The sequence below is a fragment of the Cebus imitator genome, unplaced genomic scaffold (genome assembly GCF_001604975.1).
Source record: "Cebus imitator isolate Cc_AM_T3 unplaced genomic scaffold, Cebus_imitator-1.0 Scaffold250, whole genome shotgun sequence".
Taxonomy (NCBI): domain Eukaryota; kingdom Metazoa; phylum Chordata; class Mammalia; order Primates; family Cebidae; genus Cebus; species Cebus imitator.
The window spans coordinates 1,683,683-1,707,846 of record NW_016107565.1 but is presented as its reverse complement, the minus strand read 5'-3'; the positions used below and the strand labels follow the sequence as shown (position 1 = coordinate 1,707,846).

At 34.1% G+C, this 24,164-nt stretch overlaps 1 protein-coding gene across 6 annotated transcripts in view; it reads left to right on the top strand.

The window, feature by feature from the left end:
• Positions 1 to 24,164, top strand: part of CSMD3 (CUB and Sushi multiple domains 3) — a 1,251,170-nt gene that overhangs the window by 747,478 nt on the left and 479,528 nt on the right. For all 6 annotated transcript variants that reach the window (XM_017498748.2, XM_017498749.2, XM_037727955.1 and 3 more), the window contains 3 exons: positions 5,200 to 5,382; positions 9,479 to 9,805; positions 12,551 to 12,745. In XM_017498748.2, the coding sequence (XP_017354237.1) occupies positions 5,200 to 5,382; positions 9,479 to 9,805; positions 12,551 to 12,745 (705 nt within the window). The remainder of the gene's footprint in view (positions 1 to 5,199; positions 5,383 to 9,478; positions 9,806 to 12,550; positions 12,746 to 24,164) is intronic.

Here is a 24,164-nt window from a genome sequence, read left to right as displayed (position 1 = left end):
AAAAAAAAAAAAAAAAAAAAAAAAAAAACCAGAAGGGTAGGAAGCAATAAAAAACAACAATCATTAAAATCATTAAATATTTAGGAAATGACAAAATAATTTTTCAATATTTAAGTTAATTTGTAATTAGATGAAACTAAACAGTGTATTAGTAAATTGAAATGTATAATATATAAATATATAAATGTATATATGTGTATGTATATGTGTATTATATATATATGGAATTATTGAATTCTTCTAGAATGCAAAATAGAGAACCTTTAAAAATGAGAATTTGAAAGGTTGAGCAACATTAGGTCTAAATTTCCAATTTTCATCATTCACTTTGAATGAATTTCAGAAAGATGAGGACATATAATAAACAACATTTTAGAGGAAATAATGGTAACAATTTCCTAAAACTGAAAAAAAGTTACAAGGTATTTCACAGAAGTAATATATTGAACACCTAGCAGAAAAACTAGATTTTAACATGAGTACATTTAAAAACAAGTCTGAAAAGGAGTCCTAGCTCGTGAAAGAATGGAGAAGAAGGAGAAGATTAATTATGAAAGAATTAAAAACAATTTTGTATCATATTTCTTATCAGGAATGCTAAATGGATAAAATAATAGAGGAAATTATCTTCAAAATGTTGAGGGCAAATAATTTTGAAGTAAAATTTTATACCTTAACCACTGCTATTCTGAGGGCAAAATAAAGACATTTCAGATGAAGGACCTATTCTTTCAATAACAAACAATTTTTAGAAGAAGGTATGAGTAACAAACTGTGAGCATAGTAATAGTGTCACCCCCAATCACCTAGCACTTTACCACACCTATTCCCTGTTTAATCTTTTTCTTTTCTGTACCATGTATCACATTCTAAACTAAGATGTTATTTATTTGTTATTATAGTTTGCAAACATTCAATGGAATACATGCTTTCAGAGAGCAGAAATCCCTATCTTTTTATTCATTATTGTATCCCAGATACCTAGAACAGCATCTGACAGATTTAAATACAGTTGTCCCCCTTGTTCATAAGGATATGTTTTAGTAACCCCAATGGGTGCCTTAAACCACAGATACTCCTGAATCTTATACAGGCTATGTTATTTTCTCTCTAGACAGACAGACAGACAGAAAGACAGACAGATAGATAAATAGATAGATAGAATAAAGATTAATTTGTAAATTAGACACAAAAAGAGATTGACAGCACTAAGAATAAAATAGAACAATTATATAATATACTGTCATAAAAGTTATGTGAATGTGCGCTCTCTCTCTCAAAATAATTTACTGTACTACACTTACCTATTTTTGGACCATTGTTGATGCTAGGTAACTGAAACTACAGAAAGCAAAATGCAGATAAGAGGAACTAGTGTATGAGATGATCAGCTATTTGTTGTATAAACTAATAACCGAATGATGTTTTAAAATATGTGAAGTGTTCACTCTGATGATAGTTTCTTTAGCTGTGCAGAACCTTTTTAGTTTAATTAGATCCCATTTGTCAATTTTGGCTTGTTTTTGCCATTGCTTTTGGTGTTTTAGTCATGAAGTATTTGTCCATGCCTATATCCTGAACAGTATTGCCTAGGTTTTCTTCTAGGGATGCAGCCCAGGGATGAAGCCAACTTCATCATGATGTATAAACTTTTAGATATACTGCTGGATTCAGTTTGCCAGTATTTTATTGAGGATTTTTGCTACAGAATGGGAGAAAATTTTTGCAATCTATCCATCTGACAAATGTCAAATATACAGAATCCACCAAGAACTTAAACTAATTTACAAGAAGAAGCAACCCCGTCAAAAATGGGTGACGGATATGAACAGACACTTCTTAACAGAAGACATTTGTGCAGCCAACAAACATATGAAAAAAAGCTCATCATCACTGGTCGTTAGAGAAATGCAAATAAAAACCGCAATGAGATACCGACTCACACCAGTCAGAATGGTGATCATTAAAAAGTCAGGAAACAACAGATGTTGGAGAGGGTGTGGAGAAATAGGAATGTTTTTACACTGTTGGTGGGAGTGTAAATTAGTTCAACCATTCTGGAAGACAGTGTGGCAGTTCCCCAAGTATCTGGAACCAGAAATATCATTTGAACCAGCAATCCCATTATTGGGTATATACACAAAGGATTGTAAGTTATTGTAATATAAAGACATAGGCACATGTATGTTCATTGCAGTACTGTTCACAATAGCAAGGAGTTGGAACCAACCCAAATGCCCATCAATGATAGACTGGATAAGAAAAATACAGCACATATACACAGTGGAATACTACACAGCCATAAGAAAGGATGCATTCATGTCCTTTGCAGGGACATGGATGAAGCTGGAAACCATCATTCTCAGCAAACTAATACAGGAACAGAAAACCAAATACTGCATGTTCTCACTCTTAAGTGGGAGTTGAACAATGAGATCACATGGACACAGGGTAGGGAACATCACACACCAGGGCCTGTCAGGAGGGCAGGGGTCTAGAGGAGGGACAGCATTAGGAGAAATAACTAATAGAGATGACAGGTTGATGGGTGCAGCAAACCAACCTGGCACCTGTATACCTATGTAACAAACCTGCACATTCTGCACATGTATCCCAGAACTTAAAATATAATAAAAATAAATAAAATACGTGAAGTGAATTTGGATCAATTATTTAAAAAAGTTGCCCAACGTTAATAGGCTTTTTTAAGAAGTTGTTGGAACTAGTAGATAAAAAATAATTGAGGGCATAAAAAACTTCAATTTGACAAATATAACGAATTGAATTGAGTATATTTCACTTATTTATCCACAGCAAGACCTGGATATACATGCATTGAATACTAAAGAAAGAACATTAGAAAGCAACAACAAAATGATATCCCAAACCACAAATTTTAAAACACTCACAAATTATTTATGACTTAAAAAAAAACCAAAACATAAACTACAAAGTTTTTACAAGTGAACAATACAATCTCTCCATATTAATTTAGAATTATTTTTTATTTAATAAATAAGAAAAGGTGAAAATACACTAATAAAAATGTTCTAAGATTTCAACTCCAGAAGACAGAAAAAAAGCAATATAATCCAAAAGAAAACTGAATATGGAATACAAAAATATAAAAAGAAATTTAAATTAAAATAAAAGCAGGAGAATAAAAACAAGAGCCAGGCATGGTGGCTCACACCTGTAATCCCAGCACTTTGGGAGGCCAAGCAGGGTGGATGACTTGAGGTCAGGGGTTCAAGACCAGCCTAGCCAATGTGATGAAACCCAATCTCTGCTAAAAATACAAAAAATAGCTTGGTGCAGTGGCATGTGCACCAGAGGTTACAGCAATATAATCCAAAGATTATACAGCAATATAATCCAAATCGGCCGAGATCACACCACTGTAGTCCATCTGGGTGACAAAGCAAGCCTCTGTCTCAAGGGAAAAAAAAAAAAAAAAGAATTTATCAACAGTAGCAAACACTGGTTCTTTGAACGGACTAATACATTTGACAACGTTTTGTAAATATGAAAAAAGAAAACCAGAAAGTAAACCCAAATAGCATTAGAAGTGAGATATAATTATGGCATATTCATAATGGAGATATTTAGAAATATTGTAACACAATTCTGTTACGACTAAACTACCAGCAAACTTTGAAAAATGTCACTTCTCTAATGTTTATAAGTTGCAATATGGGTCCAAATCCCTCCCAGAGAAATAAACAAAAGAAAAACAACAACAACAAAGACACTTAAATAGGAAAATAACCTTAGAAGAAAATAAAATGGTAGTCAGATGCATACCAAACTCATCCATGCAAGAATCTAATTTTTGTTGTTGTACAAATTAACCTAAAGACTAGTAAAACGTGGAAAATTACTAACATTTTCCCTTGTTATTAAAACTAGATAGGATCAGTATAAGAAAAAATATATAGACCATTGTCCCTGATAGACTAAAAAGTCTAAAAAAATATAAAATCAAATCCAGTATTTTAAAGAAATCATTAAAAGCATATTTTATTTCTGCTAAGGATACAAGAATGTTCAAAAATATCTCTAAAACATATTGTTTGGTTAAAAAGGAGAAAGAAATTAATATGGACAGTATAATAAAAGTATGATATATATAATACTGCATAGTTTTTGTGAAGACAATTTTTAGGTTTCTGTGATGTTACATATTAGATATGTCTGTGTGGAATTACACATCTTGAAAAAAGAACTTGAAATATACACATTAAATTGGTGTTAGTGAATAACAGAGGAACTAGGAATGTGTTGATACTGGGGTGTCAGGAGAGACTATAACTTTATCTCAAAGTTACATTTTTAAAATTTGTGTTTATTTTTAATTTTTACTATTGTTTGTTTGAAGACAACTGTATTACTAAGATTTTTTGTGACTTATAAACCAAATAAACCACCACTATAATTTACTGCTAACGTTCATAGTTACACAGTGATGATCCCAGGTATTTGAAGTTTCTTTGGATACACCTCAAGGGTGTTTTAATGGCATTAAAATACTTTTTTTTCAATCTGTTTCAATTCATCCAAGAAACATTTATTAAGGAACATAGCTGAGTAATTTGGAATTCAAAACTGACTGCTGCCTTTGAGTATATATATATATAATGTCTAGTTGGGGAAATAATTCAACCAAAAAGTACCAGACTGAGGACAGATCCTAGGTGAGAAGTATTCATTGTTTTCTATAAGAGTATAGACACAGATAGTGTTCCCTCATTACCTGGTCATGATTCAAGGATTTGCCGTATCCTATAGAAATTATAAGAATAAGAAAAGCCTTTGGGATTTGAGGGAAATACACATTTATGTCTATGTGTGTGTATATTTATGCATATATGTAGTACAGAGAGAAATCTGAGATCTTATCATAATTTTTCTGTTAAGTAAATGGCCTCTGGCAACCTCATTAGCTCTGATGACCTCGGATTCTTCATCTACTAAAAGAAAGAAATACACTAATCATTCTCTTAAGATCATTTTATCCAGTCTTACCTGTAAGAGTGGCAAAATAAATAAATAAATAAATAAATACAATAACATTGGAGAATATATTTTTTTTTTTCTGAAATATCTCCACAACAAAGAGCATATATCTACCTAACTTGTAGTATGGGTACCATATGCCTGCAACCCTTGGAAGGTGACTTTTATCTTCTATTTTTGCAGAAATTGAGAAAGAAAGTTGCGGTGATCCTGGTACACCCTTATATGGAATTAGAGAAGGTGATGGATTTTCTAATCGTGATGTTTTAAGATTTGAATGCCAGTTTGGATTTGAATTAATTGGAGAGAAATCCATTGTTTGTCAAGAGAATAACCAATGGTCTGCAAACATACCCATCTGTATCTGTGAGTACCAAATGTTTTGCTTCCAGACGGCATATGTTACCCTGTCCTTGCATATAATTGCTTTTGTAATTAATTGCAAAGAGCTGCATCCTTGTAATTATTTTGGATGAGTTGCACTCTGTGGTGCTATCTTTAACAAGTGTGCTTATGCCAAATTATAAATTTTATTACAGATTTAAATACAGTTACCATAGTTCACTTGGTAATTGCAAAATATATATTACATATGTTCTTATAACATTTTATTTTGTGGCATTTTATACTTTCTAAATAGCATACTTCTTATGGAAATTATACATCTGAATGAATTCTAATAGACTCATTTATTTTAATAAGATAGTATATGTTTATTTGCAATCAAAAACATTGAAATATTTTAAGCTTATGTTGTGTGTATAATACATTAACTTATGTTTGCTTGTAGATGCTTACACTAATGCATGAGGTGCCCTTTTTTAAATTGCGTAGAATAAAATTCATTAACATTAATGATATACAATATGCTGGGATTAAAATTGTATTTCTTCAAATACATTAAGATATTGACATTTGACTACAGCAAAAATATTATTGTGCTGCCTATTCATGCACTTGGTGGGCTCAATTAAATACTGTCTTTATTACATTAAAATGAAGGGAGTATTTTTAGAATCTGGCAGAAATTTCCCTAATAACAATATATTGTGTTTGCTCTTCAGGAAGTCTAGAAGAGGAAGAGTGCACAGGTCCCCATCACAGAACCTTTTTATTTTAGTTCTTATCTTTATCCAAGATCACTTTGTGAAGTTCTTTTAAGAGAAGAAAATATATTAGGAGGGTCTGATTTGATTCACTAAAGCTTAGTAATACTTTGAAATACTTTTGGTGAAAATTTTTAATTCTAGGTGTTCTTCTAGGAAGACAATGTTGGCTTAATACTGGATAATCCATTAATGTAATATATCACATCAAAAATTGAAATATTTTAAGAGCATTTTAATAGACTCCAAAATGCATTTAGCAAAAATATTGAAAATATTGTTGACTAAAACCAATTTTTAAAACATTCTTGAATACTACAAAACATTCTCTACTATTTTAAAATTAAGTCTAATACCCTGATATATGATTAAAAATGTGGCAATTAATAATGTTTTATATACCAGTAATAACTAATTTGAAAATACATTTGAAAGAGAATGTGTTCAGAAAATAGTTACAAAATACATATAAATAATCCTTACATAATTCCCAATAACTCATATCAAAAAAATTATAAAACTTTACAAGAAAATTTTATGATAACAAAATACACATAGATGCCATGTTCCTGAATGATAAATCATTATATCAAATACATGAATTATATAGAAATTGCTTTGCAATTTTAGTCAAAATTCTAACAGTTTCTCTGGAAACTTGACCAACTGCATTGACAGATAGCTAAGTGAAAAGCAGGCAAGAGTAGATATAAGAATTTTGTAAAAGTAAAGTGCTTTTGTGGATGCTGAAGGATAATATTAAGTTATGAGTGTGGTACTAACAAAATTGTAACACATTGGTCAAGGGAAGTTACATAACAACTACATCTGATATAATTAAGAATTTAAAGTATGATATAAGCACCTGTCTATCTGATAAGGGCGATTAAAATGGTGTCTTTGGTTAGCTCTTGTTCCAAGTGGGGATCATTTAGATCAAGAGATGGCAAATAGACTATGGGTCAAATCCACTCTCCTGCCTGCATTTTTAAGTAAAGTTTTATTGGAACATAATCAAACACTTTCATTTACTGATTGTTCCTGGATGCCTTCCAACTACAATTGCAGAATTAAATAGTTGCAAAAGAGATCGTATGGTTTGCAAAGCCAAAGCATTTACTACCTACTCCTTTACAGAAAAGGTTTTCTGACCCTTAACTTTTATCAGAAGTTAAAGAATCAAATTATTCCAGTATGCAGGCAGGAAAGAGTGTGAAAAGGGAATGTGTGCACACATTTTGGAAGTGGTAGAAAGCTTGGGTGCTTTAACTTTTCAAGAAAAGCTAGAATAAAAGATGCTTTTCCCCTAAAAATGAAATATGATGATTTACAAATGTGATTTTAAATTTTTATGGGGGCAGAAGAAAAAAAAATCAAGCCAAACACATCTGCAATCTAAATTCAATCCAATGACGGTCAGTTTGCAAGCTCCAGTTTAACTTATAAAATTATGCAGAAAAAAATAAATTTGAAGTACAAATATTTTTTGAATGATAAAAGTTAGAGAAATATCAATTGATAGATATAGTCATACCTATGGTTTTATATTTGTGTAGATAGAGAAATTGATATTAGTGTAATGTCTGAATGTTAATAAAATATATGATCCTAAAAAAAAGTAAGAAATGCAAACTTATTTTAATATTCAAATTAAAACAAATTATTTATGCCAAAATAGTTTTAAAGTAAGAAAATAATGAGAAACTTTTATGCATATTATCTACTGAGAGATCATAATGTTAAAGGATTAGAGTTTATAAGCAGATTATTTTTTAAAAGAAAATAAAAATGTCTAATAAACCTATGAAATCTTTAACTTCTCTAGTAGTCAAAGAAATGCAAGTTAAGACAATGAGTTATCACTTTTTTTATCTATGGAAGAAAACGAAAATAATCACAATACTATACTGGCACAGTTGTATTCTCCGATATTTCTGTTATTTTTCAATAATATTGAAATAACTTTTTAAATCATAAAAATAGCAAAATGTTTTGAGTCTTAAATTCATATCCTTTGTCAAACTAAGTACTTTTTTTGAAAATGTATGCCAAGGAACTAACAAACAACAACAAAAAACTTTCCTCAAGAATATGGTCACTGTTATTTATATTTCAAAATTTTAAATGTCAAACATTAGAATAACAGATTAATTTTTATATATCCATATAAATTAATGGGGTGGGAGTTTTAAATAATAAGTATACATTTTGCTTAAATAATTGACTTAAAAAACTCACATATTAAATATAGGAAAACATAATTTAGTACAAAATGTAGGGAATTCAATTTTTTAATAAATACATAATAAAAGGTCAGGTACCGTGGCTCACACCTGTAATCCCAGCACTTTGGGAGGCCAAGATGAGCGAGTCACCTGAGGTCAGGAGTTTGAGACCAGTCTGACCAATATGGTGAAATCCCGTCTCCACTAAAAATACAAAAAATAGCTGGGCGCGATGGTAAGCGCCTGTAATCCCAGCTACTTGGGAAGCTGAGATGGGAGAATCATTTGCACCAGGGAGGTGGAGGTTGCAGTGAGCTGAAATCACACCACTGCACTCTAGCCTGAGTGACAAAGTGAGACTTGGTCTCCAAGGGATGAAAGGTAATGAAAACATTGGAAAATAATATATCAATACTTAAACTTTGATTTCCTTTGAGTAATATATCATTTTCTTTTGTTTCTTTATCTTTCCTCTGCTTTCTAAATGTTCTATGTGAATCTTCAAATCAGATATTTTTAAAAGTTAAAAAAAAAAAACTGGAGAAGGAGAAAGATTTCATTTCAGTGTGATGCAAGAGCTGTTCTTCAGGTTTTAGATGCCAATAATGGCTGTTATAGAAGTTAATTTATCTTCTTATTTGTGTTGAAAACTATCAGAGCATCCACTGCCACCATAGAAATGAAACTTACACATTTATAACCACCACCCTGAGTGTTTTCTGAGCTACAGGATTATTTTGCTGTTAATATCCACCTAATATTTTTTGTCTTCAATTATTTCAAGAATCTTATTCCTTTTTATGGAAACTTCTATTTATTTCTTTTATTTTTAAGCACTGAAATGAACACTTTACACAGTGTAACATAGACAAGATATGTGTCAAAAATTGCTTATTCCAGTTATATTTTTGTGCATTATTTAAGGGTAGAGCCTTAAGTTTATCCTAAGTACTAGTTGCCTTTTTCAATATGTAAAAATAGTAAGCTTTTTTGTTCTGTTTTGTAAGATAATTTATGTAATTTAATATTATCTTATACTGCTAATTGATTGTAATTTTCAAATATGACAAAATAAGGTGAAACATTATTATTGAATATTTATTGGATTTTATAATCTTCCTATTTCACCAGTTCCCTGCCTCTCTAACTTTACTGCACCAATGGGAACAGTTCTTTCTCCTGATTACCCAGAAGGGTATGGAAATAATTTAAATTGCATCTGGACAATAATCTCTGATCCAGGGAGCCGGATACATCTTTCTTTCAATGACTTTGATTTGGAATCCCAGTTTGATTTCCTTGCTGTTAAAGATGGTGACTCTCCAGATTCTCCAATTCTTGGAACATTTACTGGGGCTGAGGTGCCTTCCCATCTTACTAGCAATAGTCACATACTGCGATTGGAATTTCAAGCTGACCACTCAATGTCAGGACGTGGCTTTAACATCACTTACAACAGTAAGTTTCTGTTTCTGTTTTATTCCCCGTATTTCTACAAATTTGAGCTGAAAAGTTGATCACGCATCACTTGTTTCCTGGTTAAGAAAATTTGTAAAAGCTGTAAATCTCATTATGCCAAGGATGGTTATTTTGTCCTTCATTTCCGACCACATTTTACTCCCTATTATTATTAATATTTTTCTTTGTTTGTGAGAGGTCCAATATCAAGGAAATATGTTTCAAATATTGTTATATAAGCCAATATATTTATCATTGTTATATCAGCCAACATATTTATACCTTAGCATAAACTCAAAGCTATTATAGACCACATACTTTGTTATTTGTATGCAAAATAAAAGATAAATAGGGCTTCCCTTGAAGATATTCATATACCAATAGATGTTAAACAACTAATCATGGCCTGAAATTAAAATTCCAAAGAAAAAATTCACATGACTACAGTATCATCATAGAGAAGGAAATAATTAACTTTGGATCTTTGCTTTGTTTTAGGTTTTAATAACTGAGCCACAGTATGCACATTAGTAAAACCACAATGGATTGCTATAAAGAATAAATTAGTGATGCATGTGAATAATTTAGCACAGAGTACATGGTACTTAGTAAAAGCTTAATAAACATTAAGTTTATTAAGCTTAATAGCCATTATTGTTTAGTTGGTTTTTGAACAATTATCATGACATCTTATGTTGTGTGAGATGTTGAATATTATTTATCTGCAAAAATGTTTATAATTATAGAAAAAAGATGAATCACATAAAGAAGAAAAACCTTAGTGGATTAACAATGCTTACATACTAATGCTTCTGTTTGCAAATATTTTACCTGAAGCCATAGAATACAAGTAATTTTTACTTCTTCTCCTTGAAGCTTTTACACTATGTCAGATATTGACCAATTGGATGAGTTAATATTTAATTATCACATAATAATAGGATTTAGGTTTCAGCTCTTCTTGTGACTTTTTAAAAATAATTTCACACCTCGCTCCAACCCTCACCTATTCAATGTTAAACTTTGGCAGGTAGTAACAAAGCATAATTGTGGTGTTCTCCAAGAGACACTAGTGGTGAATACTGTTGCTGTAAGTTGTAAACATGTAATTGCATATTATTAAAGTTAAATTAGCTGTGACATATGTCATAGAAGCTTGCTGTATAAAATGACTGCTTTATCTGAGAATCAATTCATACATATGTCTAAACAATAGATATGTATGTGCATCTATCTATTTATAATTTCTATTTTGTCTTAAATGCATAATATTTTTAACTTTAATATTGATAGTCCTTCAGGGAATTATGAAAATATGTCTTCCTGTTCCTGATTCTGTTCTATAGTAAATAATTTAATTGATAATGTGCATATTATTTTATTTAACACTTATTACTAAGATTCATTTTTCTGAAAAAATAATCAGGTAACATATATTAGAGTTACCCTGCTTAATCAAAATTGAGCTTTTAAGACTACAAAATAAAACAATAATTAGAAATAAGTTTACATACAAAACATATTTTATATATTCTAAAACTTACCTTAATATTGTTTTGCACTGTTTTACTTAAAATAAGAAGAATAGATAGTAAAATTATACGATTTATAACCAGCATCAAAGTGATCATTAGTGAGAAAATTTTAAATAACTGCATGTATTAGTGCAATATGAATATAATAATTTATAAGCATATCACAAAATATATTTTATACTTTTACACTTTGCAACCTTATTCTTCTATTTATATTATAATGCATTAAAATTTTATAATACACAACTAGTCACTCAAATGAATACAGAGAAAAATTTGGGTGGTTCACGTAATCTATTTTCTACGAAAAATTCAAATAAACACATTTTTATTATACTCTGCTATTTGCTGTACCTTGGCTGAATACACACTGTGAGAGAAACAAGGTAGAATAAGGTAATGGCCCTGAGGTCAAGAACTCATGTTCTCCTGAGGGACATGAGACAAATAACCCAAGATACAATAAGTTGTTGAGAAAAAAATTAAAAGCCAGTTCAGGAGATACATTTAAATTCTATCAAGTCCTATGACCATAGCCATGCACCTTAACCTTCCCTGAGTCTAACATTACTCTTTTTAATAGATGGCAATACTTTCCTCATCAGCTGTTCTAATTATTAAATGAGATAATAACATATCACTGTGCCTAGAACACAATAATTGCAAAAGAATTAACTCTCTCCGCTTTTCCCAGATGGCAGAAAACAAATGTCATGGAAAATTATAAAGAAATTGTAAAACTTTCATACTAGATTGAGACATTTCACTTTAATTCTTACAATGAGACTCACTCTTTCTTTCTATTCTGAACAGAGTGAATAAAGAAAAGTTTCCAAAGAGATATAGTCAATTCATTTGTATTTTAATTAATTGAAATTCTAACCAGTTTATACTGGAAATATTTGCATAATCTTAGCTAGTCTCATGATATCCAGAAATAAGCAGAAATAATTCTGTTTTGAAATTTTATAATTGTAGAGTATAATTTGTGTTTTAAAACATTCACATTTATTGCACATCACAGGCAAATATGTATGGTCAGAGAAGAACCTCCAAATTTAAAATAAAGATTTTGTAGAAATAAACACAACCTTTAAAACATCTCTCTCTTGCTTTTTTTTTTTTTTTTTTTTTGCCCAAAATAGAGAAGGATCTCACTCTAGCTAATGTTGTGTGTTTGTGTGTTTTTCTTTGCATATTATTTATAAAGCATTTGGACACAATGAATGCCCTGATCCTGGAGTACCAATCAATGCACGGCGGTTTGGGGACAACTTTCAATTAGGAAGTTCAATTTCAGTTATTTGTGAAGAAGGATTTATTAAAACCCAGGGAACAGAAACAATTACATGTATTCTTATGGATGGAAAAGTAATGTGGAGTGGACCAATTCCAAGATGTGGAGGTAAGTATAGTAGTGAGTGAGAAATAGTACCTCATCATCATTATGTAAAAGAAACCACAACAGGAAACACATTATCCTACCAGGACTGTCATAATCATTATCTTAAAATATTACTTGGTATTCTATATTAAACACAAGTTGTTAACGAAATTACACTTTTAATTTTTCATGTTAAAATAAATTTTTAGAAATCTGTTAGAATCTTACTTTTTTCTTTAAAAATGCTCTTATTAAAAGATACACATTAATAAATGGTAACTATTGGTCACATATGGAAAATCTCTTTAGTATACTTTTTAAAAAAATTTTTTATTGTACTTTGGACTCTGGGGTACATGTGTATATCCTGCATCCTGCAGGATTGTTGCATAGATACATACATACAATGGTGGTTTGCTGTCTCCATTCCCTCCCTGCCCTGCCCCCATCACCTACCTCAGGCATTTCTCCCAGTGTTATCCCTCCCCATCCTCCCCTCCCCATGCTGTCCCTCCTCTCCCCTCCCCTCCACCCCCTCCACTTAGCCCAGTGAGTGTTGTTCTCTTCCCTGTGCCTAGGTGTTCTCATTGTTCGTCAGCCACCTGTGAGTGAAAACGTGGTGATTTGTTTTCTGTTCTTGTATCAGTTTGCTGAGAATGGTGGTTTCTAGATTCATCCATGTCTCTACAAAGGACACAAACTGTTTTTTATGGCTGCACAGTAATCCATGGTGTATATGTACGACATTTTCTTTGTCCAGTCTATCATTGATGGGCTTTGGGGTTGGTTTCAGGTCTTTGCTATCATAAACAGTGCCACAATGACCATACACGTGCATGTGTCTTTATAAAAAATGATTTATAATCCTTTGGGTAAATATCCAGTAATGGGATTGCTGGGTCAAATGGAATTTCTATTTCTAGATTCTTGAGGAATCGCCACACTGTCTGCATAACGGTGGAACTAATTTACACTCCCATCAACAGTGTAAAAGTGTTCCTTTTTTTCACATCCTCTCCAGCATCTGTTGTCCCAAGATATTTTAATGATCACCATTCTAATTAGCGTGAGGTGGTATCTCATGCCAGTTAGAATGACAATAATTAAAATATCTGGAGATACCACCTCAATGTGTTTTTGATTTGCATTTCTCTTATGACCAATGATGAGCTTTTTTTCATATGTTTGTTGACCTCATAAATGTCTTCTTTTTGAAAAGTGTCTATTCATATTCTTCACCCACTTTTGAATGGGTTTGTTGGTTTTTTTCTTGTAAACCTGTTTTAGTTCTTTGTAGATTCTGGCTATTATCCCTTTGTAAGATGAGTAGATTACAAATTTTTTTTTCCATTTGGTTGGTTGCTGGTTCACTCTAATGATTGTTTCTTTTGCTGTGAGGAAGCTCTGGAGTTTAATTAGATCCCATTTGTCTATTTTGGCTTTTGTTGCCAATGCTTTTGGTGTTTTAGTCATGAGGTCCCTGTCTATGCCTATGTCCTGAACGGTGTTGCCAAGGTTTTCTTCTAGGGTTTTTATGGTGTTAGTTCTTGTGTTTAAATCTTTAATCCATCTGGAGTTAGTTTTTGTATAACGTGTAAGAAAGGGGTCTAGTTTCAGCTTCCTACATATGGCTAGCCCATTTTCCTAACACCATTTATTAAACAAGGAATCCTTTCTCCATTGCTTGTTTTTGTCCAGTTTGTCAAAGATCAGAGGGTTGTAGATGTGTGGTGTCCTTTCTGAGGCCTCTGTTCTGCTCCATTGGTCTGTATCTCTGTTTTGGTATAAGTACCATGCTGTTCTGATTGCTGTAGGCTTGTTGTATAGTTTGAAGTCAGGTAGCTTGATGCCTCAAGCTTTATTCTTTTTCTTAGGATTGTCTTGGCTATGCAGGCTCTCTTTTGGTTCCATGTGAAGTTCAAAGCGTTTTTTTCCAGTTTTGTGAAGAAGGTCAATGGTAGATTGATGGGGATAGCATAGAATCTATAAATTACTTTGGACAGTATGGCCGTTTTCACAATATTAATTCTTCCTCACCATGAGCATGGAATGTTTTTCCATCTGTCTGTGTCCTTTCTTATTTCCTTGATCAGTGGTTTATAGTTCTCGTTGAGTAGATCTTTTGTATCCTTTGTTAGTTATATTCCTAGGTATTTTATTCTCTTGGTAGCAATTGTAAATGTTTGTCTGTTGTTGGTGTATAGGAATGCTTGTGATTTCTGCATATTGATTTTGTATCCTGAGACTTTGCTGAAGATGCTTATCAGCTTAAGGAGGTTTTGGGCTGAGATGATGGGGTCTTCTAAATATATGATCATGTCGTCTGCAAATAGGGACAATTTCACTTCTTCTTTTCCTAATTAAATGCCCTTTATTTCTTTTTCTTGCCTAATTGCTCTGGCTAAAACTTCCAATACTATATTAAGAAGGAGTGGTGAGAGAGGGCATCCTTGTCTAATGCCAGTTTTTAAAGAGAATGTTTCTAGTTTTTGACTGTTCAGTATGATATTGGCTGTGGGTTTGTAATTAATAACTTTTATTATTTTGTGATACATTCCATTAATAGCTAGTTTATTGAGAGTTTTTAGCATAAAGTGCTGTTGAATTTTGTCGAAGGCCTACTCTGCATCTGTTGAGATAATTGTGTGGTTTTTGTCTTTAGTTCTGTTTATGTGATGGATTACGTTTATAAATTTGCATATGTTGAACCAGCCTTGCATCCCCACAATGAAGCCTACTTGATTGTGGTGGATAAGCATTTTGATGTGCTGTTGGATTTGGTTTGCCAGTATTTTATTGAGGATTTTTGCATCAATGTCCATCATGGATATTGGCTTGTAGTTTTCTTTTTTAGCTGTGTCTCTGCCAGGTTTTGGTATCAGGTTGATGTTGGTCTCATAGAAAGAGTTGGAGAGGGTTCCCTCTCTTTGTATTGTTTGGAAAAGTTTCAACAGGAATGCTACCAGCTCCTGTTTGTACATCTGGTAGAATTCGGCTGTGAACTTGTCTGGACCTGGACTCTTTTTCATTGTTAGGCTATTAATTGCTACCTAAACCTCAGATCTTGTTATTGGTCTATTCAGGGTTTCAGCTTCTTCCTGACTTAGTCTTGAGAATGTGCAAGTGTCCAGGAGTTTACCCATTTCTTCCAGATTTACTGTTTTATGTGCGTAGAGCTGTTTGTAGCAATCTCTGATGGTAGTTTGTATTTCCAAGGAATCAGTGGTGATCTCCCCTTTATCGTTTTTTTATTGCATCTATTCAATTTTTCTCTCTTTTCTTTTTTATTAGTCTAGCTAGCAGTCTGTCTATTTTGTTGATCTTTTCAAAAAACCAGCTCCTGGATTGGTTGATTTTTTGAATGGTTTTATGCATCTCTGTCTCCTTCAGTTCTGCTCTGATCTTAGTTATTTCTTGTCTTCTGCTAGCTTGTGAGTTTTTTTGATCTTGCTACTCAAGCTTTTTCAATTTTGATGATAGGGTTTTGATTTTAGATCTTTTCTTGTTTCTCATGTGGGCATTTATTGCTATAAATTTCCCTCTAGACACTGCTTTAAATTTGTCCCATAGATTCTGGTATGTTGTGTCTTCGTTCTCATTGGTTTCAAAAAACATTTTTATTTCTGCCTTCATTTCATTTTTTATCCATTCATCATTCAGTAGCAAATTGTTCAGTTTCCATGTGATTGTGTGGTTTTGAGTGCATTTCTTAATCCTGAGTTCTAGTTTGATTGTCCTGTGGTCTGTGATGCTGTTTGTTATGATTTCCATTCTTTTGCATTTGCTAAGGAGTGATTTACTTCTAATTATGTGGTCAGTTTTAGAGTAAGTGTGATGTGGTGCTGAAAAGAATGTGTATTCTGTGGATTTGGGGTGGAGTGTTCAGTAAATGTCATTAGGTTCACTTGGTCCAGATCTGCGTTCAAGTCATGGATATCCTTGTTGACTTTCAGTGTCATTGAGCTGTCCAATATTGTCAGTGGAGTGTTAAAGTCTCCCACTATTATTGTGCAGGAGTCTAAGTCTCTTTGTAGGTCATTAAGAACTTGCTTTATGTAAAAAAAAAAAACAAAAACAAACAAACAAAAAAAAACTTGCTTGTGTATCTGGGTGCTCATGCACTGGGTGTGTATATTAGGATGGTTAACTCTTCTTGTTGCATTGATCCTTTTACCATTATATAATGCCCTTCTTTGTCTCTTTTGATCTTTTGTGGTTTAAAGCCCATTTTATCAGAGACTAGGATTGCTACCCCTGGTTTTTTTTTTTTTTTTCTCTCCATTTGCCTGGTCAATCTTCTTCCATCCCCTTATTTTGAGTCTATGTGAGCCTTTGCCCATGAGATGGGTCTCCTGAATACAGCACATTGATGGTTCTTGACTCTTCATCCAGTTTGCCAGTCTGTGTCTTTTGATTGAGGCATTTAGGCCATTTACATTCGACATTAATATTGTTATGTTTGAATTTGATCCTGCCATTTTGTTACTGGCTGGGTTTTACCCATTAGTTGACACAGTTTCTTCATTGTATTGTTGTTCTTTACCATTTGATACATTTTTGCAGTGGTGGGTACTGGTTGTTCCTTTCCATGTTTAGTATTTCCTTCAGGAGCTCTTGTAAGGCAGGTCTTGTAGTGATGAAATCTCTCAGCAATTGCTTGTCCATAAAAGATTTTATTTCTTCTTCACTCATGAAGCTTAGTTTGGCCAGTTATGAAATTCTGGGTTGAAAGTACTTTTCTTTAACTTTATGTAGAATATTGGCCCCCACTCCCTTCTAGCTTGTAGGGTTTCTGCCGAGATATCCTCTTTGAGTCTGATAGTCTTTCCTTTGTGGGTGACTCAACCTTTCTCTCTGGCTGCCCTTAGGATTTTTTTACTTCATTTCAACCCTGGTGAATCTGACGATTATGTGCCTTGAGGTTGCTCTTCTTGAGGAATATGTTTATGGTGTTCTCTGTATTTCCTGGATTTGAATGTTGGCCTGCCTTGTTAGGTTGGGGAAGTTCTCGTGTATAATATCCTGAAGAGTGTTTTCCAGCTTGGCTTCATTCTTCCCATCACATTCAGGTATGCCAATCAAGTGTAGATTAGGCCTTTTCATGTAATCCCATAGTTCTTGGAGGCTTTGTTCATTTCCTTCACTCTTTTTTTCTCTAATCTTTGTTCTCATTTTATTTCACTGATTTGATCTTCAATCTCTGATATCCTTTCTTCTGCCTGATTTATTTGGTTGTTGAAACTTGTGTATGCCTGGTGAAGTTCTCATGCTGTTTTTCAGCTCCATCAAGTCATTTATGTTTTTCTCTAAGCTGGTTATTCTAGTTAGCATTTCATCTAACCTTTTTTCAAGGTTCTTAGTTTCTTTGCATTGGGTTAGAACATGGCCTTTTAACTGAGAGAAGTTTGTTATTACCCACCTTCTAAAGCCTGCTTCTGTCAATTCGTCAAACTCATTCTCTGTCTTGTTTTGTTCCCTTGATGATGAAGAGTTGTGATCCCAGGGAGGAGAAGAGGTGTCTGATCTTTGATGGTTTCATCCTTTTTGCACTGTTTTCTGCCCATCTTGGTGGATTTATCTCCCTTTGATCTTTGAAGTTGGTGATTTCAGGAGGAGTCTCTGAGTGGGTGTCCTTTCTGTTGAGGCTGGAGCTATATCTTTTTTTGGCTTGTAGAGGTGCTGCTGGGCTGCCTTGGATTTAGTCAGACTGCTGGGTGGGTGGTCTTCCCCTGGAGTTTGTTTGCAGGTAAGATTAGCCCCACCTTCCTTCTCTCCTTCCCCAAGTTCGATCTTTCTGGTTGGGGTCAAACTGGTGTATTCGCCGTGAAGCTCTCTAGCACACAGGCTTCAGTTTGAATTTTGTAGGGGTGGGGCCTGTCAGGTCTTATGACCTGTTTTCCTGCTTTCAACTCTGCCTCTTTCTGTGGGATGGGTAGTTCGGTCCCACTGGCATTAGCTCAAACTTCCATGGAGGTCTGTGCCAACAACTTGCGGCACCAGGTGGAAGCCCTTGCTCAGATTTGCATTGACAACTCACAGTGCCCATCCATCTGGTTGGGCACTCATGGACCATGGTTTGCAGGAGGGATGAGAGAAGCACAGGATCCAAATCGGAGCACTGAGGAGGTAAAGTCCCTGACCCTCCAAGCCGGCTGCATGTTCCAGGTGGGGACGCACCCTGCCCTGTCTTGGTTGGCTCTCCCTGGGCTGCTCTCACTCTACTTTGGCTTATCTTCCCTGGGCTATTTTCAGTGACCTACCAGTCCCACTGAAAGGAACCCGGAACCTCGCTTGGAAACATTAAGTCCTCTAGGTCTCTGAGTCTCATTCTCTGGAAGCTACATTCTGGTATTTCCTCCTCTCAGCCATCTTGGTGCCCCTCCTCTTTAGTATACCTCTTATACTTTAGTATACGTTTTAATATCCATTTCCTTTTTTCTTGGTATTTTAGCTATTCATGGTACACACTAATTTTTAAAAATTTGTTAAGAATGATCAATTATAATAAATACACTTATGCTAAAACAGCCATTTAGTTAAAATATATGATTTCTGAAAGCATCATTTGCTAATTTTTTTGTCAGTTTTTATTTTTCCAATTTAATATAGTCAACAAAGTTCCGGTCATATATGTAATGTGTGTGTGTGTGTATGTGTGTGTGTGTGTGTGTGTGTGTGTGTGTGTGTGATATGTATAATGTTTGGAATTATTATTTTTTGTTTGTTTGTTTTTAACCAAGTCTCACTGTGTTGCCCAGGTTACAGTGCAATGGCACAATCTCAGCTCACTGCAACCTCCACCTCCCAGATTCATGTAATTCTTCTGCCTCAGCCGACCTAGAAGCTGGGATTACAGGTGCATGTCACCATGCCCGGCTAATTTTTTGTATTTTTAGTAAAGAGAGGGTTTCACCATGTTGGCAAGTCTCAAACTCCTGATCTCAAGTGATCTGCCTACCTTGGCCTCCCAAAATGCTGGGATTAAAGGCATAAGCCACTCCACCTAGCCTATTTTTTGTATATATACACTCATGTAAAATCTCAAATTATGTTGGTAAGAGGGAAGGATGATCATAGTTAAAAATAAAACATGTCAATTATATAGTATATAAATTTAGAATCTACTGAAAGGAGGGGGCTTTGTTTAGATTTTCCTCATGGGGAATTAATATTCTAAATTTTAACTTCTCCTTCCACTATAGTACCTAATAATAAGTATCTATTTTATTGAAAACATATAAATGAACTTTTACTAATAGGTGAATTATAACTGTACAATACCCTTTAGTAGATTGCCATACAATAATTATTTTTAAAATAATTTCTTTTTCTTATTTTTCAAGTTTTTCTTTTTACCTGTGTCAAAACTAACTAGCTGATAAATTGAGAATATTTAATATGTAGCTTTCCAAAGTATAGCAGACTTAATTGAAGAATAAAGCATTACCTATATTGCTGACTTTTATTGGATTGAACAATTTCATATGTCTCATAATGAAGTAATACCAGACCATGTAACCATGTAATTATGTTTTACTAGTGGCCCCTTCAATTAACGCTTTTGTTCTTTTTACTTCTAATTGCTTTCTCATTTGTAATACCAGGGGAACAGAACTAGATGACTTTAGTGTTCTTTTTCAAACTTCAAATGGGGTAGGTTCAGCAGGGGCCACTCTGTCAGTAATTATGACTATGATGTTATTTTAAAAACATAATGGAGTTACACAATAAAGGACTAAAGTAGAAAGGGAAAATGGATAGTAATACTTCATTTTTCCATTATTCTTTTTGCCGTAGCCCATTCATTCTTTTAACATATTTTTGATCAAGCCTTGAGGAACCAGTAAGGAAAATCTACTTCAGCATTTTTGTTTGCTTGTTTTGAGACAGAGTTTTGCTCTTGTAGCCCAGTCTGGAGTGCAGTGGTATGGTCTCTGCCCTGCCGTCCGGGGTTCAAGCGATTCTTGTGCGTCAGACTCCCGAGTATCTGGGACCATAGGCAGGAGCCACCATGCCCATCTTATGTTTTTGTATTCTTAGTAGAGATGGGGTTTTGCCATCTTGGCCAGGCTGGGCTTGAACTTCTGACTTCAGGTGATTCACCCACCTTGGCTTTCCAAAGTGCTAGGATTACAAGGGTGAGCCACTGTGCCCAGCTGCCATACGTTAGCATTTGAAGGAATAGTAGGAAATGGGAGACAAGTATGTTTCAGGCAAAAGGAATAGAGCAAGTTCACTGTGACTGCAGTGGAAGAACAGAGTGAGTTGGATCTGATGAATGACTAGAGAAGTTCAGAGAATTAGGCCGTTTGTAAATAATGCTAAGTAGCTCCAAAGTGGCTGATTGAGAGCCATTGCAGCTGGGATATGACATTATCTGAGCCTCTCCCTTCCCTGCACTGAAATTTGTTTTAAATCTCAGTGAACACATAGAGAGACCACCTCCAGGTAAGTTTTGAATTTTGTTGGATCCTTGTTTGCCTAACTTGGGTATTGTTTTCAGAGTTGCTTGGTGCCTAGCTGCATTGCAGAGGTAAAAATAATTATTAACATCAGTGAATAATTTAATGAATCACTACTTAATTAGAGCAATTTCAGGCAGATTTTTCTACTATGTGTGAAAAATAATATTTAATTTTGAAAAAGAAGTAAGATAAAATATTCAGAATTCTAACCTGACAGAGGCCAATAAGCCCTTCACGCATCCCAAAGAGAACCTTTATGAAGTTTCTGATAGACAAGAACTATTTTTCTCTATGTGTGAGTGAAATGACACACAATTGGCTCGCCTACCTGTTTGCGGGCCCAATAGCAAGGTGGAAACATCACTAAGGATGAGGTTGGAGCCAAGGAAGGCAGAACTGGAATGGGCCCTAAGCAATCTTAGGGAGGCCCTTGCCAGGTTACCAGCTCCATCCCAAACCACCCTCTGAGCCAGTTTCCACCTGACAAAGTAGGCTGCTGTCAACTCTATAATTAACTCAGGTGGGTTTGATTTCTGAGCCTCTAATTAAGGTTTATTTTTATTTCCTTTAGTTTTGCTTAAATTCTACTTAGTTACTAACAATGAAAGCCTGCAACTAGCTGAGGAAATCTTTTTTTTATTTTTCCTAATTTAAAAACATAAAAAATAAAAAACTTCCCCATTCCCCCACCATTCCTGAAGGTTCCAGAGCCACTCCCACTTACACAGAGAATTATGGTTGGGAGCCTACACCTCCTGTCTCCTTTGTTCTCTAGACAGCCCATACTTTTACAGAAAAAAAAAAAAATTATTTATTATAGTACATCTTTTGGGCACCATCACAACCTCCAACTTACGCTTAACATTTTAGCTCAAACTTTTAAATTATCGTCATATTAAACATTTCAAATAGAATAAATTTTTAAATGTACATGTTTGTATTTTCTGGTTAATAAAACTAAATTTCTACTTCTGTTCCCTTCAAAATCAAATTGCTAAAGTTATGTATGCATATGGATTGTTGTGTATTAAAATTAAAAAGTAGAACATTTTGTTTTAATCAGAACTTAGAGAACAATGGAAGTCAGTATAAAATGTTTTTGTCTGGAAACTCAGAGCTTCAATACACTTAAAGATTACCACCACACCCATGCCAACTCCTCTCTATCATAAGTGTCTAAAAGTTAAGGCATATGAGCAAATTAGTGATCCACCCATGTCAATAAATCCTCAAACTGAGGAATCAGTCAGTCCCTAAAACTTTAGGAAATCTTTGAGAATAAAGAAACTTTCATCTGCCATAGTCCTTGAATAAGGATTGTCAGACCAAAAGACAGAAATATCATGATGGGTTGCAGTTTTATGATCCCACATTTCAGATAACTTAAATACAATTGTTTAGCAGAATTTGGTTATATGTTTTATTCACTGACCTGAAGTTCAACACTGATGCATTACCTAAGGATAGATTGGGACTTTCTGAAAATTTTAACTCATTTCTCCAGAATGAATTTATCCAATTCTCACCATAAAGAAGAAAGATTAGATGACTTTTATGGCCTTATGAGCTTTCAGTTCTGCTAGTGGCAAAAAAAAAAAAAAAAAAAAAAAAAAAAAAAAAAAATGTTACTGTAATCAGCATTGTAGCTATTTTACACTGAATTCCACAAACTGTCATCTTAACTCATTTTAATGGCAGCCAATGACTGCTTCGCCAACACTGCGATAGTAGCCTAAATGTAACTGGCTCTACCTAAGGCCAGTCTCTTCATGGCATCTTCTTCAAAGAAACATCCTAAAGCACTGAAGAACTGTGTAGATGATTGTTGTAGATCTTTAATGGGCCGACCCAGGGATTTTCATAATGTGTCACACAGAAAGCTTTCTAAAAATCCTCTTCCTGTCTCTTCACCAGTGTCCCACTCATAGCAGCTGCTTAAACTGCTGTTTTCACTTCACAACACAACTTCCCTCACATTCATTTATTTTACTATTCTGTATAGTCCAGGCCCCTTTTGGATAGCGTGTGAGCCTCCTCACTAAGTTCAACCCTCTTGATGTACAGTTTTCTTGCAAGAATCTTCTTTCATTGAATTCCTTCTTTTCATACCCTAAACCTACCTTTTTCTTTATTGTAGTATTATCAGAATTTCAGGGGCCTCAGAGGACATTGTCAAGCAAACCTGTACCATAACCTTCAAAGTTCTTTCTACCATCCTAAGTTCAAGGAAATTGGGAAGTGGAACACAATATAATTGCATTTAGACTTTATTTCTCCACTTAAGCATGTGTGTTTGTGTCTCCTGAAATATGAATAATATAGTGTTTTTTCTTTAGATGGAGTCTCACTTTGTTGCCCAGGCTAGAGTGCAGTGGCATAGTTTTGGCTCACTGCAACCTCTGCCTCCCAGGTTCTAACCATTCTCCTGCGTCAGCTTCCCAAGTAGCTGGGATAACAGACACACACCATGCTAAGCTAATTTTTATGTTTTTAGTTGAGATGGGGTTTCACCACATTGGCCAGGCTGGTCATGAACTCTCAACCTCAGATGATCCACCCACCTCAGCCTCCCAAAGTTCTGAGATTACAGGCATGAGCCAGTGCGCCCAGCTAAGATAGTACTTTCTCTTAATTCTTTTTTACAAGGGAAACTTGGACAACTGAATTTCCTTTACTGTACCAGGCAATGCAAATTTGAACCATTTTTGACCTCCAAATCCCAGAATCCTATAATCATCCAGTAAAATCCCACAGCACTTCTTGCCACTGGAATTTTTCTTGTGACCAGTATTGCTATACATAAAGCAAAATTTAAGGGTAATATTTGACTCATCAGAGGGATTTTCTTATTGTGATTTGGGAAACCCACTTGTGTCTGTCCCCATAAATCTGCCTATCTAAGGGACAACTCTAAGGGCTTGAGACTTTCAGCATGCCTCATTGTCTGCTGAAAGGTATTAGCCTCGTTTCTACCT